We start from the raw sequence: 16,866 nt of genomic DNA on the forward strand, positions 1-16,866 counted from the left end.
TTTTATTAACTATTGTTAACAGTCTGCATCACTACACATAGCTCCCTCATGTATGAAATATCAGAACAGCCAGAATTATCCATCTATAGGTCTCCAATTCCCCATTTAATGCCCATAAACTGGCTACCCAGTTAGTGCAATATAAAACACACAAAACACAACTGTTGCATGAAAAATTCTGTCCAACTTAATTAACATTCTAATATCGTATCTGTGAATGCAGCACTTAAAGGAACACTGTTAAACACAGTAGCTAGGACACAAAATGTGACCTCTGCCACAAAATTACTTGGAGCTCATGGCATAAAGAGTGTGGAAGTTACTATTCTGTTTCTCTAAATTCATCACAAATCCTAAAGAATGGTGATTCTTTGGGAGAGATCCAAAATAACCCAGTTTCCCTCTGCTTACTCATGAGTGTCTGTTGCTTGACATTATTCTGTGAGCTGACTGCACTGCTGATACTGGCATTCACATGGAAAAGCACAACATTGGTGGGGGGGAAAAGTTTTATTTTTAAACACCACAGAGTTGGAAATAAACATGGAAAAATTAAAGAAACTTTGACAGTGTCCTTTTAAAAGTCTATCAGGACTCAAGGAGACTTAGCACAGGAAAAACAGATCCAATTGCTGCTTAAAGCTGGCCATCATTTCTGAAAGTACTATGGTCAAAGATTAGTCTTAACCAATAATGTTAGCAACTAAAGGGTAAGAGTTACAACAAACAGGAACCATGAGATTGCTGGCACAGCTGACATCAACAAACACACTGCGGAAACAGACTAAGTGGTATCACAGTACCCCACATCATAAGACAAATTCATATATTTGCAACATATATCTATCATATAAAAACATTCAGGAACATTTAGGGGCTGATTTCTGTCCCCTCCAGGTGTAAAATATTAAATAAACGTGTGATAGTTGGTTTGGCATTTTTTTAAATATCTACAGAACACATTCCTTTCTTGCCAAGGTTAAAAAAAAAAAATTATTCAAGGACTTAATTCAATCCAAGCTGACTTTTTCTGTATTTCCACCTTTGTTTGCTTGCCGTCATCATTATTATCCGCTGGGCCAAGCTGTCACAAGACAGAGAGAGTTTTCAAATCCTTTACAGTCTTTTATCAATGCTCTGATCTGTAAGTGGGGAAAGTGTCTGTTCGATGAAGCTTCAGGGGGCTTGAAACATCTTCACCAAATCAGATGCAAGAAAAACAAGCGTAGTTACTGTACACAGCACTTTAGTCTAGAACTAGCTAAAGAATGAGACATGCATTAGACTCACTTTAGTTACTTAAGGGAAAGATTGTCACTGTACAATCTGCCGCACTGCCCTAGGAGCTGACCAAGAAGGGAATGTAGAGAGTTACATGTCCCTTCTGGGCTCCTTCCTTACTCCAGGGGGAAGCAATCGGCTACTGGTCTGTACATATACGTATAGGTAGAAGACTGCTTCTCCTGCCATGCTGATTCAGCTCTACTACCTGATGTGCTGTGGGAAGGAGCCAAGACTCCATCCATTCTCCACCCTCCTGTGCAGAAGGGACAAGAGTGGTCCCATAGAGGCTGTTCTCCCTTTCTTGCTGTGACCCACAAAGTGTGTAGCCCATTCAGGACACACAGGGGCTCCTATATCACCTCACTCTCCTGTGTGAGTGTGTAGGACAAGCAGTCATTTTGCACTAAATTAAATAAAAATGTAAACAGGGCAAAATTGAGCTGCATGTACTCAGGCTGAATGGTGCCTGACTTCAAAGGCCATCCCAGTACGATCCATGGGACTACTCCCTAGAGATGGTCAGGAAATGAAAATTTCAACATTAGCAAATCAGTTTCCATTCTGAATCAGAACAGAAAGTCATAACAGCGAAACATTTCACAAACCAACAGCATACAAAAAGTTTTGATTCAACATTGCAAAACGAGATCAGGCCATTTTGTTTCCAAATGTCAATTCAAAATGAAAATGTTCATATATTTTGGAAAATTCCCCCAAAAATGGAAATTGATTTTTTTTTTGCTTTTCAAAACTTCTTCCCCACAGAAAATGTAGTTTCACAGCAATTTTACAAATATCAACCTTCTCCACTTCTCACTTAGTAAGATACTACTCAACGTGTGTAAGGGTATTGCAATTGGGCCCATGCTTAGGACAAAGTTTATTTTATACTGAGTGTTTCCTTTCCTCTTGGTAACTTGGTGCATTCTAAGATTTTGGTGAACTAAATTGATTACATATGTTACAGGTACTGCGTGAAAAGCAGTTCTAAATACCAAGTAACACAATAATCCTAATGGGTGTTTACTAATTGGAACACTATTCTATGTATGACTTATTTCTGGAAGTCCCAGGACTTATCAGAGAATTTAGATCCATTAGCCAGTCCGAGCTGTGGATTTTTTCAAGGATCCTTCTCTTTAGTTTATTAAATCTAAGCAATTTTTCAAGTATAAAAATAACAGTTTGTGCCAATATTGTCTCCCTATTTATCTTATGTCAAATACATTGGTGTTAAATTATTACTTTAATAGGGGGCTTTATCATAAAACACAGTAAGAAAAATCTGCTGATTGTGGGGCAATGTTGCAAATAAACGTTTTTCTCATTGTGTCAAAGGCTGTCATCAGCAGGTCAAGCCCTAATTTATGGAGCAAATTCAAACTGGCATTTAAGCAAAATATTGCTTTTACTCTTCATCCCTTTTTCAAAACATTTGCTGCTTTTATGTTGTGTCTGCGCCCTCTAGTGTTCAGATCATCTTCAAAGACAGTAGGGAAAATCTGCTTAGCTTTGTTTATGTGTTTGTGATAAATGAGGCAGGAGAATGAGAATGGTACACAGGCTATATCTAGGCTTGGCAGAATTGGATTTTTTAAATAAATTCAATAGATAATATCAATGTTATATTAAAACTTTTTTTATTTTCATCAATTTAAATTTTCACACTTGCGGGAAGTTATGGGGGTCAGACAATTATTTCATGACAATAGATTTTGAGATTCAAAAAGTGAATGCTTTATAACTATTAAAACACAAATTGTCAACATCATATGTCAAAATATACAAAATAAATATCCTTATATCAAACTCTAAAGTTCTGAAGCAGCACTTCTCTTACTTTGCCTATCTGTAAATTTCAATCATGATAGATGGAAATACTTTTTTGTTGGTTTGTGTGTGTATAAGTTGTCTGTGAAGCTGATGTTTTACTGACACTTACCAATAACAATCTATTCCTGTCTAAGCCTATCTATATCTCAGTGTTGCCATCTCTTGTGATTTTTATCTCAAGTCTTGCAACATATGGTAATCCCAGTTCCTGGAGTCATTTGAATGTGAGAATTTCAGCTTTCATTTTAAAAAAATGTACTTCTCATTATTGCAGAGAAAAAACTTGAAAACATGAACCCTAAAGCTCAAAACGAGGTAGCAAATTAAAAGAACCCCACATTTTAAAAAAAGAAAACTCATAATTTATGCCAATCTCATGATTTTTGAGTCCTGACTTGACATTTGAACACTTGGGGTTGGCAAGTGATATCTGCACTTTGATATCAGGGCTGCAGTGTGCTGCCTAACCAGCCCCTAAACCATTCTGTGGAACACACATTTACAACGTTGTTTTGTTTTACAGTCATTTAGCTCAAAGTCTGTCCACATGTTCCCTACTTCATGGAATTCAATTGCAGTCAGGAGCAGTAAGGCCTTGACTTCTCCAACTATTTCTCTTTCTGGGCCAAATTGTTACAAGTTTGCCAGTAGCCTGCCCCTGTGCATCACCCTGCATGGGCGCCAGACACAACTGCTGTCCCTGAGCTCTCTGAGTGGCATGGATTTTCCTTACTGGTGCTCTCTGCAGTGCAAGCCACCCCAAGATTAACCTATCCTTCAACACACTAAACAATTCACGTGCACCCTTCTCAGGGTTAGTGCAGCAGGTGTTTTCTTCCTGCAAGTCAGTGAGCTCAGGGAAACATTTCACCTCTGTGGTGCATGTCAGTGGTGCCTCCTCTTGGGACAGTACAACTCTATCCTAACTAAGGGTTGTGCCTGGATGATAGAGTCTAGGCCTCTTTCCATTGCCTGTCCAGTATTGACATCTAGCAAAGCTATTTCAATCCCTCTTCATTAACTAAATGAAACAAAGGAACTGTCCAAGTTTTATTCCAAAGTGCTCTAGAGAGAAAATCAGGCCAGAGAGGTTGACAGTTTTTGGTTCCTGCCATCCAATAATCCACTATTGCCTTGTTTCTGTTAAATATTGGTTAGTCCAGTCTGTTTCTCAGAACTCCTCCGCTGACCACTCAGAACAGATCCCTGATCCTTAGTTACTGATTCATCATCAATACTGAACCAACCACCAAACAGCCCATCAGCTTCATTCCAGCAGATTTAAAATAATAAACTTCACAACGTAAAATGTAGATGGGAAAAGGTTTCAATTTTAAATTAAGAATATGTGCACAAACTAGAAGGTACTGATTTAGGGCCTGATCCTGAAATGTGCTGAGCACCCACAATTCCCACTGAAGTCAATGGTAACAAACAAGACAGTCCAGACATGTGATGGAGCTTAACGGAGTTACATCATGGATGTATTTGAACCAAAGGATCTAGAATATATTGGAGATATTGCAGTATGACCTCCTGGGATCAGCTCTTAAATTGTAAGCGTGGGATTCTAAAAAATGCTCAGTACTGTCTAACTCTGCTCCTACTGAGCTTGGGGGGAATTTTACCAGTAGAGTTAGGTCCGCACGGCTCATTTTTAAAGATCACATGCCAGATACTAAGGATAGGACCATGTCTTCCTCCATGTTTGTAAGTGTCTACTGCACACTCACCACTCAACATTCCAATCTGATAAATTAAAGCACTGAATTGGCCATCAGGATAAAGATTCTTACTAGCCACTAGATGTCCCCCAGTGATCATGATAGAGGCAATAATGGGCTTTATAGAACTGCTGAACTACTGACCCCATAGGAAAATCTAACTTTACTGAAAACTGCCCAGGCTCTTATGAGAAATCTCGCAGAATGGTCTGTGCTATCCCTTAGGCTGGCAACGGGAAGTATATCTGAAATAAGAGGAACTGCAGTTCCTCTGAGTATGAGACGGCAAGGACGCAGTTATCCCACTGCTGAGTTGGATGAATTGTTCACAGCAAGGCCACTCCACTGTGTGCTTTACTAAGCCGTGTTTCCCTGTTTGTTGCTGGAGGGACTGGAGTGAGAGGGTTGGACAAGGAGAAGGGTTAGTAATGGTTAGTGGTGTGATAACACATTTGAATGGTGTGGATTAAAAAAATCCCCCAGCAAATCATTTCAACTCATTTTGATAATTTAAAATCACTTGATCTTTTCAAACCATTTTGTTATTAGAATAATTTGAATTTGCTGTAATCAATTGACTACTCCCATGAGTAAGGCATGTTCCAGGACTGGACCATAAACATGTGCAAACTGCCATTTTTCAAAGGCTTATAACTTGGCCAAATTTGGGCAGATTTTCACAGGGACAGCAAATGATACAGCCCTGACACAAAGGCCACCTGCTGACAAATTCAAGTCCCTGCTCCAAAGCATAGAGAAAAGAAAAGGTGCTAGAGAAAGAAAAGGTTGTTAGAATTTTTTGACATGGGCAAAACAATGTATTTTGCGTAGCTTTGTTCTTGGAAATGGCTAAAGCATTTTGGCTGAAGTTTTCCAAAATAATTCAGCCTTAGACAGATACGTGACATAGTAAATTTCAGCCTGAGTGGTCGAAGTGTGGCAAATGATAAGCAACTAATTACAGGATCTTATAATGGGAAGTCCTGGGCAACCATAATAATGTGGTGCTACCATCCCTGCCTATAACACAATTATTGTTTCCAGCACAATAGGTGGTCAAACCACTCTTTGGTCCTGTTTGTGGCAGTTTGAGTCTCCCTGCACCATCTCTCCCTTACCTTGTAGGCCGTAGAGCTGGCCCGTACTGTGTTGCCGTGTAATGTGCTGCCAGTAGGCACTCCGAGGCAAGGGCACTATGGTGTTGAGGGAGACGGCTCGCTCACTCATTTTCATTTGAAGCTGTAAGAAAGGAAAGTGACATCAGGAGGAGAGCACTACAGCGGTGTTTCTAATACCCACCAGAGCATGTTAATTGCTAAGGCAATAGTTGCACAGACAAACCTGCTGGAGCGTTGGGTGAGAATGACAAACACTCAGGTCCGAGACACACAGGTTTATTAATTCAAATCTTTATCTGAACCAGACACATGCCTTGGATTACAATTAGTATTAAAAGCAAGAAACGACAGAGAAACTGAAAAAGACAATGGCCGGTTACCTTCTCCTAGGGAGCAGGCAGGTCATGATGGACTTCTCCTATGTCTCCATAGGAGCCCCAACTACCCCTTACAATCTACCACCTTTTGTATACAACCAAATTATATATTTCATTAGTTCTCTTCCAATCACCACTATGTAGTATGAATATTCTGTGTTTTATGCAACTCCATACAATATACACGTGTAAACTTCAATTGGCATGACTTTTACTGCCCTTGCTATTTTCGTGTTATTTCTAATTTGTTTATTACCACTGATCATACACTGATGGCACGTGCTTGACCAGGCTACGTCTGTCTTTTACCCAATATTAGGGAGTCCGTTTTCTCCACTTAGCTTTTGGCAGCACATTTTGTATATTCATTGTCCTCCAATTTAAGCACATCCTATGGTGAAAACATCACTGTTGTCCCATACAGCAGCAGCTGTAAGCAAGTTTACTTAATAACAAGGTCACAAAGACAACACTCATATTAAAACTAGGTTGAAGCCAGCCAAATCAGTACAAATATCATTTAGAAATGACCCTTATGTTAATTCCCAATAGGAGCTTCTAATGGAATAATAGCTTTATCCCTCCACCCCCAGCTCTTGCCAAAAGTGGTGTAGTTTTATATTTTGCACTGGTAGCAGTGACACAGGAAATTAGATTCCAGCAAGGCTGGGAGAGGGGTGTGCAAAGGCAGCTTAAAGCTCATGTTTGTGCTTCCCTGGTCCTGGTCCAGCACTAGTTCCTCTGAAGGCTGTTCTGAGCCCCAAATGGCTGAAACAGAAAACCAGTGAAACATGAGGAATTTCTGGCCACTCCCCCTTTGCCAGCAGCAAAACCTCTTTGCCATCAGAGAATTCCACTACAGTGGGGATCAGCCTGCCTGGGCCAAACGGAGTCACACCGCACCTGAGAATCTGACCTTAAGTCTTTTTCAGCCAGGGTGTGATAAGAAAAGGGACGTCGTTCTTATTTTTTGGGCATAGGTTTTTCTTTTCACTATTCTCTGTCTCCTCTCTCATCTGCAGGGCAGCAAGCACCTTTCCCTAACAGGCTGCACTGAGGACAACACAGGAGTTCATTGGCTCCTCAACACAATAGAACAAATTCATCCCATGGGCACCTTCATTGAGTTAGACATCTGGGCTTGTCTACACTTATAATGCTGCACCAGTGAAGCTGTGCTGCTATAATGCTTACTGAAGAGGCCACCTATACCTTCCCAAGAGGCAGTAGCTATGTCAATGGGAGAAGCCCTCCCATCAACTGGAGTTCGGTCAGTATAACTGCAGATTTTCCACACTCCTGAGCAACACAGTTATACCGACATATGTCTGTAGTGTAGACCAGGGCTCAGTACACCAAATGATAGATTTCCACAGTGAGGAGGACCACAGAAATACCTAGCTAGGGAGTTGGCATGAATTGGGCCCATTCAAACTTCACTGGCCTGAGAAGAAAGACTGACGAGATCATGATGATTAAATGCTGTACATTACACAGAAGCTTTCTAAACCGAACAACTGGGGGTGTTAATATTATGTTGGGGGCGGGGGTGGGGGTGGAATGGCCAATCCAGTTTTGAGCAGAGAAGGCTTTCGGGTGACCTAACAGAATTCACAAACAGGCAGAGGTCAGACAAAGACAAACTGTTCTCATTAGCGACACAGTCAAGTCAGCACACCATCTAAAAATTAGAACGTGAACAGTAAACTATGAATGTGAGCAGGGCTATTGCTACAGCTTTTCATACAATGAGTTCGAACATCTGGCATGGACTAAGCTGCCAACTAAGCCCACTGAAGCAGGAGTTTAAGAGACAGGCAGTCTTGTGAAAGAAGAACCCTGTGGCAATGCAGAGGGAGTGCTGGGATACAGCAGAAGGGACCATGCTAAATGTATCCTACCCAGGGATACAGCTGTCTGAATCTTTCATATCCAATTCATCTTGCTTAGGGATTCATTATGAACCTGGCCTTGGTTCACCAAGGTAAACCCAGGACACATTTTGGGTGGATATAGCCTGAGTTACTGATGAACCCTTTCATGCCTAGCTAGGTGTAAACGGCAGGTTTGAGCTGCATTGTACTTAATTTGGGGATTCATTCAAGCCTGAGACTCAAAATGAAATAAAGTTTGCCTAATATCTTACAAAAAGACACTGCTGAATTTTGCACAGCTCTATTCAGATAGGACTTTCCTGGCCACTTTGTTCTGTATCGCTATTACCACCAATGAACTAATACCATTAATCTGATAGTTGAGGACTTCTAAGTTGTGTTGGCATAGTTGCAAGATGGCATGGTTTATAGCTTACCACACATTCATGTCAACAGAAAAACATGCAGGACGGACTTCAAACAAGAGTTGCGGTAGTATTACTGTGCCACAGCCTACAGCTTCTTTACAATTTGCTCCCCTGAAAACAGGAAAGCTAACAAATTACTGTAATTTCAAATCATATTAGTCAACCAAATAAAGCACTTTGAAATACAATACTCTTTTTATGACATGGGCAGTTTCTGGAGACAGATCAAATTAAAAATGCCATAATTTTTTGGCTCGCCTCCAATTTTGTGCACTGACTGATTGCACCTGCGAGAAGTGGGTATGCAGCCATTTTGCATACGCAAACAAACAATGAATGCACAAATCAGTGAGCCACCTTTTACCACCACTCTACAGAAAAGAAAAACTGAGGCACAGAGAGAGCAAGTGATGTGGCTCAGGTCAGAGAAGAAGCATGTGTAGCAGAAAGGGAAGAGAAGCAGATCCCATTCCTTAACCAGTAGATCATCTATGCCCTTCAATTTGCTCCCAACTTGAACCAAAACATTTAAAATAATGCTATTTGTATTTGTCTCTATATTTTGTTGTGTATGAGACCAAAACTGGAAATAGAGAGATACTGAGTAGTGGGCCATTCTTGGGAGATTTTCAACCCCACCCAACCTGACATCTTGTTCTCATGATATTTCCAGCGTAATTTTCAGGCCAAGGAATTTTGGATGTTCAGAGCACGTTTGAAACTTTTAGATGCTTATATGAACCTCATTGAAACTTTTTCAACTGTCCCAGTTGCTAATGTAAACAGGATCAAACAATTTCTGGTGTCTTTCAATTAACAGGTGAGCACCAAAAAAATCACAAAGCTTAACAACCTGTAAAACTCAAAAACGTGAAATAAAACTTGCACAGAAAAAGGACAACCAAGAATACTAAATATCATCCTACCATTTGATAGTCAACAACACAACACAAATTTCAGAGTAGCAGCCATGTTAGTCTGTATCCGCAAAAAGAACAGGAGTACTTGTGGCACCTTAGAGACTAACACATTTATTTGAGCATAAGCTTTTGTGGGCTACAGCCCACTTCATTGGATGCATAGAATGGAACATATAGTAAGGAGATATATATATACATACAGAGAACATGAAAAGGTGGAGTTGCCCTACCAACTCTAAGGTTTACAACACAAAGATTCTCTCCCTGGTGCAGACCTAAACTCTGTCAAAAACCTTTCATCTGCAAAAACCTTAGCATATAGACAGCTTCCTCTGAAGGTCAGGAGACCCTATGTATTTCGGATCAGGGTAGAAAGCTGTTCCCAGAGCTTAGGGACCCTCCAGGAGGATGTCCTACCTCCTGACCATTTTCTCAGCTTGAATGTCTCCTCTGTTTGCAACTGGTTTAGTGCAGCGTCAGAAAAGACGTGGAATCTCAGGGTACGTCTACACTTACTTCCTGGTTCGGCGGCAGGCAATCGATCTTCTGGGATCGATTTATCGCGTCTTGTCTAGATGCGATAAATCGATCCCGGATCGATCCCGGAAGTGCTCGCCATCGACGCCGGTACTCCAGCTCGATGAGAGGAGTACGCGGCATCGACGGGGGAGCCTGCCTGCCGCGTCTGAACCCGCGGTAAGTTCGGACTAAGGTACTTCGAATTCAGCTACGTTATTAACGTAGCTGAATTTGCGTACCTTAGTCCGAAGTGGGGGGTTAATGTGGACCAGGCCTCAAATGGAGAAGTCCCAATCCATTTAGGATTTAGGACTTCCTGGGAGACTACCTGTCTCCTGGTGCCATATTTCTGCAATTGAGATCAGCAAATGCATTTGAGTAAAACTATCTCATGGAAAACCCAGTCTCAGGCCTCTTTCCTTACATATAACACCCTCAGCTATATTCCCTAATTCTTTATTTTAAAGTAGAAAGTATTGTCAATTACACTGTGCTTCAAGATACAAAAATGCATGAGATCTGCACTAGAGCTGGTAAAAATAGTCTGAATTCTGACTTTTTAATGCAATTTCTCATAAATTCCATTTTTAATCAATATGTTTTCTCCAGCCAACAGTAAGCTACACATTTCTTGAACTTTAACTCTGTGGCACTGCCAAAGGTTCTGCCCAGAAAGTCAGACTAAGGGCTCTAAAACCCAAAGTCTCTTAAAATCGTACCAGTCTCTTAAAACCCCAGTCTCTTAAAATCTCTGTTATATTGGGAGCAAAAAGCACAGTAATATCTATGCTACACTGCGTTCTTGCAGAATATGTTCTTAAAGACATGCTTCAAGCATGCTTCAACTTTTATTTTCCTTTAAAAAAAATCTGTATCTAGAAATGGAGGGAAAGAATCTTTACAAAATTAGTGTATTTCACAGCGAAAAGGGAAGGGTCAAGCAAGCACACAGAAGAGGCAGAGATAAGGGCTGGCTGTCTTAGAGGAGAAGACGTAAAGATTTGAAAGACAAAGTGGGTGAGGTAATATTTTTTATTGGACCAACTTTTGTTGGTGAGAGAGACAAGCTTTCAAGCTTACACAGAGCTCTTCTTCAGATCAGGGTAAAGTAATTTAGCGGAACCCATTCGCCTACAACCTCCTTTCTGTAAGGTGTGGACATTGTGCTTGGGATCTGAAAGGAAAAGCAAACACCAAGTCAACTACTGATCTTTAAAACGCCCACATTGAAGTTACTATTACTGAATCACTCTAAACAACACACACTTCCACTTACAATCTCTTCAATAAAGTATCAGCAGAAACTTCAGTGTTAGCATACATTTCAGCACCATAGAAACAAACAACTAGGGATCTATTCCAGGAAATGTAAAACTAGAACACTGACTTTGACAGTTCCCCAACTGCACAAAAACTTTAGTAGTCTGAATTCCATTTAACAGTGTCTCTAAGGTAAGTTGGGTCAGAAGGGAGTTTAAGAGACAGTACAATATATTCCTGAAGTAAGTGGAGTTAATAATGGGACATCCTTGGAGGATGGGAAATAGACTTGGGGGGGGGAGAAAATTTGAGGAGGAGAAAGCAAAAGGCCTGAAGGAGAGCCTGCTGTGAGTTTTGACCCAAAAGGAAGGGAAATGGGTCTGGAGAGATAAGGAGAAGCAATTCTATGTCCTGAACACACAGACTGTGTCAACACAGCTCAGATTTCATGCAAACCCTGTCTAGACCATGACTGATTTGATTCCCATAATTAATTCACTGGTATCTCTGCAGCAACAGGAGGAGCCGGAATGACATGATAATTGGCTGTTTTTATTTCACATAAACACTCAGCACTAAGAAGTGGATTGAAAGCCGTAGGAAATGAAACGCTAATGTGCACATGCACAGTGCTTACGAGTTGGCCAAGAGCAGAGAAGTGTGAATCTGTGTTGCATTCACTTGGTGAGTGAATGATTTGGCAACCGAAGGACATCAAACTGAAAACCTACCATGTTGGGAGTGCTGCTTAGATATTTCCACTCATGTCATTGGTTAAAGCCTATTGGGATCCTTCCAGTCACATCCCATCCAAAAGATACTTCCGTTCTCCCGGATGGGACACATCTTTGCAGAGAATACACAGTAGCGCTTGTGATGGCTTGCTGGTGAACCTGCACTAGCACAAAAATACTGCACGTTAATGCATCCTCTTCCATCAAGACAAACATTTATGCTCAGCCCTACTTAGGTGCACTTTTTGTGGTGGCTTCTTCTTCATTTTCCTTATACCTTAATTATGGTGAAATCTCCTCTTAAAGGCAATGAAAGGGACTGGAATTTTTCTGACCTTTGTAACAGATAACTGCATAATGCAGTGTGGAGGCATTCTCACAAAGGCTGACATTTTACTGGCTATTTGGATGGATGACCATGGTACAGTGATCATTAGCAGGGTTTTTGATGTATATTAAGGTTCACTGGCAACCTGGATGGTGTAGTCTGTTGATAATGTTCTTCCACTACATATACGTAACAGGAAAAGCAATTTAGAGGCACTCAGGAGTCAGTGGTGGCATTGTACCATTTCACCATTAGAGGTGAGCCAAACGCTATTTTGTAAAACAATGCAGTATGATGGGACGTTATTGCGTGGTGTTTCAGCCAACCATGGAATTCTGTGCCAGATTAGTGACTCCATTCTGCATTCAGAGAGAAGCAAAAACACAGCGGTGAAAAGTAAGTTACTATTTTAGTTCAAATTTCAATAAGTTAATGAAACAGTCAAGATGTAATATATAGTATAAATACCTGGCTCAGCCTGAAATTTCTCTGGATGAATGTCTCCACATCTTAAATCCTTCTCCTAAACAAGGAGAGCATCCTTGAGTCCTTCTTCAGTAGGAATGCACTAGTGTGACTGAGAACAGAACTTGGTCTAATACCTACAATACTTCTCCAATATTATCTGTCCATTGCAAATAAAAAACACATATTTCTACTGGGGCGTCCAATGTTTTTTAAATGTTTTCTGTGGAATTCAGAAAAAAGGCCAAATTATCGCTCTTACTATGGCCCCTGGTGTCATTCTAGTGCTGGAAAAGAAGAGTAAAGCTGCCCTAGCTGTGCATTTGAGAATTCCCCTGGCATGGGGGTTGTATTAGAGGCTTATGTAGAGGACAGTTACTAAGATGGAACCTAGTCCTGGGGATTGGTTTCCAAGCAGTCCAGCAGTTTGAGGGAGTCATTTTTGCACCCTCTCTTGGGTCCCACATTAAGCACAGCTCAGCCAGGACTAAAGGTTTGGGTCCGATTTTTTTTTTTTTTTTTAAGACTATAACTCCCCCCCTCACCACCACCATCCCACAAATTAGTATTTCATGTGTTCTCTCTCTCTCTCAAAAAAAAACCCACAAAAAAACAAAACAAAAAAAACACCACCACCTAGGGAATTTATGTAAAACATTTGTTAATAGTGTGATCTGTTCACTTAGTCTGATGAGTATACATTTCAGAGATTTATCAAACACTCTAATTATAAAATACCTGAATCTTAGTCCTGGGATTATTATAGTGAGATTAGGGCTGTCAATTAATCACAGTTAATACATGTGATTAATGCAAAAACATAAACTAGATAAAACACAGTTGCGATTAATCACAGTTTTAATTGCACTGTTAAACAATAATAGAATACCAATTTAAATTTATTATAAATATTTTGGATGCTTTCCTATATTTTCAAATATATTGATTTCAATTACAACACAGAATACAAAGTGTATAGTGCTCACTTGATATTTTTATTACAAATATTTGCACTGGAAAAAAAAGATAAAAGAAATAGTATTTTTTAATCTCACACTTAATTGTGATTGTTTTTTTAATCATTTGTCAGCCCTAATTGAGATGGGCCTTTTTTCTGCCAGGTGAAGTAGGTTCACGTAGTCAATTCAAACTGTTTAAGACAATCATTGCTTAGTTAAGGCAGTTACCAAATCCATTGCAAAAGATATGCAAATGCTGTAGAAGAGGAAATATTTTTATTTTAACGTCTTCAGATAGACAGGGATATGTTAATGCTCTTTTTAAATTTTTTTTGATGGGTTTACTTATGTTGTTCATTTTTTACCCTACTGTCATCCTTTCTACTACAAGGTACTCCTTTCTAGTCCCAAAGATAGGAAGTACCATTCCCAGCACTAATTTCCATTTCTAATGATCACAAGTACACATGGAAATGACCATAATTAGCAATTTGACCATCCAATAATCCAGTTGCACTTGTATTATCATATGCATCAGATGTACTTTTGTCTGAAAATCCGCCCCCGAGCATCTAGGCTGCCCTTTGAACTGGCCAATAAGATCATTCTAGGCAATATTGGATTTCGGTTGCCAGAACTAGGAAGATTCATTAAGTTTTGACATTCCATCATGAGAAGTAATGAGGTTCCTTCTCAAACTACCTGGACTGAGCCCTGGCATAAATGGCAACAGTCAAGGACTATAATTCTGTTGGTCAATTATTAGGCCAGCTAGATAATCTTTCGCGGTTTTTGAAAAATGTGTTTGTGCTCTATATAAATATTACTTTTCCATTGAATGGTGGTAGAAAACAGAAAGGAAGAAAGCATGAAAAGGGTGGGTATAAACCAGATATGCTGTGTGTGCTAGCAAATAATCAGAAAGGGTGAAATTCACCCAAGCAGAGGGCTAACACAGTTTCTACTCTTTCCAAAAAGGACACATCTTTTAATTCACTCTGCTGACAAGTAAATGCAACTGTCTGGTCTGTCTGCGTCCAATGTTGCAAAGAAGCCATAAAATTGGCATATCCTACGCCACTCCCATATGAGACTTGTCATGTGTCTGGACAAAGGTCATGTGGTCACAGCATCTTATCTGAAATGATCCCTTGTCTGCTCTAATTTGCAGTGAGGGCTAGCCTGATTCCTTGTCAGTCCCAGAACTGGGGGAGCATGTGGGCAGCTTAATGTCACTTCTGCCAACCTTCCACCAGTCTTGTGCTAAGCAGAACTCAGCCAGATTGGAGTACCTGAGCCAGTGATTAGATATAGACCTTAGAGATGAGTAAATAGTGGACAAAATTTTCTGTGAATATTTGAGTTCTAAAATGAATTTTAATAATCTACATATTCTACCCTTCCAGGTACACTTTCTATAAATAAAAATGAGAATTTCATGATGTAGTTGAACATGTTTTGTGATCAGCAAAAGAGGTGAAATTCATCAAACAGATTACCTAGTATGAAGTATTCTCTCAGATCTAACAAGACAACCAGAAACCTTAATCTGGACACCTCTGAACTCTAGGATGAAGGCTGGAATCTGAACCTAGATCCAGAGCCATATTTCAGAGCCATCTCTGTGATGGGCTACACCAAAAATCCAGGATCTGAATTTCCAGTTGGTCTCAAGTCTGTATCCAGATGGGCTCATCTTTGTATACCAATACTAAATGATATGCCTTTAAATTGAAAAGAAGAGTATGTTGTTATCGTCAGGTTAGCATTCTAGGATTGACTGTGTTATTTTTAGAAGTTATAGTTGGACCTAGTTTAAGTAAAATGGAGTTTAGATCTGTTGCAGCTGCTCCCCACTGAAATTTATGGCAACTGTATCTTTGTGAAGTGATTGAGGTGACGATTTTACAGTGCAGTTTAGTATTTTAAGAATCAATTGAAGTGACTCTTCAAATACCATATTGCACAATAAGGCTGCCATTTACACTTCTGTAAAAACACCAGGTATGAAGTGGTCTGAAAATGCTATTCACTTCAATAGGAAAAAGTTACCACAGACTTTAGACTGTCTTTGAAAATAGCTATGACTGAATAGACAACACATGCTACTCAGTCTCTTCCAACACTAGTGGACTGCAGCCAGTCCTTGCTTCCAAGGTATGTATGACCCATGCCAGGCTATTTTTAATCTGTTTTGTTGAGTGGTTTTGTTACACTAGTAAAATAGCTGCTAATTCAGGATAAACAAAATAATTATCACCCTTTTTATTCCCCCTTTGATGAAAGGCTGACATTGCTCCTGAAGACTTGAAAATAACCCATTGTTTCAACAATCAGAAAGTCATCTATACAGCTCTAAGAAATATATCAGTTGAGGATACTGCATTGAGAGAAAGAACAGCATAAAACTTCATTTGCTACTGATTTTGCACCTCAGGTCAATGCGTTTGTAGAGGCAGAAAAGCAAAGTGTGTCCTTGACAAGTACTACCCAAATATAACCTAATAAATTGAAGGCTGCACTGGAAATTGCTAAAATCCCAATGGCTGCACTTGGGGCAGAGTTTTTACAATTGCATTTAGGTTTGGCATGCTGAATTCTGTTGTCATGACAACACATGTGGATGTCCTATTGACATAATGACAGTGAATATATAAGGAGCCAGCTAACACCATGTGAATTCAACAGAAGAATCTTGCCTTCAAGAATGACTTCTTGGTAAAAACTTCCCCATATTCCTAACCTACAAGGTGATCACAGATGCTGATTAAGGAAATGAATACACGGCAGAAAGTCTAGGAAAGCTACTAAGGTAACAATATCTGTGAAGTGTCACTATTAGCTACAAATTAATATACTGGTATTGACTGGAAACAAGTGAATGTTTTACCACTGGACCTTTTTAGGTGAAAAAATATGTATAGCATCAAATTTTGTTCCCCCAAAATACCTTTCAAACTACACCAATGAATTATTTATTAGCGTGGGTGCTTAATTGAAGTTTAGCTCAATTATCCAATCCACAAAATTTGGCTTGACAACT

General features: G+C 39.9%; 1 protein-coding gene across 2 annotated transcripts in view; it reads right to left on the reverse strand.

Annotated features, from left to right (window-relative positions):
- Window positions 1–1,129: 1,129 nt before the first annotated feature.
- The window catches only part of DOK5 (docking protein 5), an 87,849-nt gene continuing 72,112 nt past the window's right edge, over window positions 1,130–16,866 (reverse strand). For both annotated transcript variants that reach the window (XM_065414755.1, XM_065414754.1), the window contains exons 7-8: window positions 5,960–6,080; window positions 1,130–1,194 (exon numbers count right to left, since the gene is read on the reverse strand). In XM_065414755.1, coding sequence (XP_065270827.1) covers window positions 1,130–1,194; window positions 5,960–6,080 — 186 coding nt within the window. The remainder of the gene's footprint in view (window positions 1,195–5,959; window positions 6,081–16,866) is intronic.

The sequence above is a fragment of the Emys orbicularis genome, chromosome 12 (genome assembly GCF_028017835.1).
Source record: "Emys orbicularis isolate rEmyOrb1 chromosome 12, rEmyOrb1.hap1, whole genome shotgun sequence".
NCBI classification, from domain to species: Eukaryota; Metazoa; Chordata; order Testudines; family Emydidae; genus Emys; species Emys orbicularis.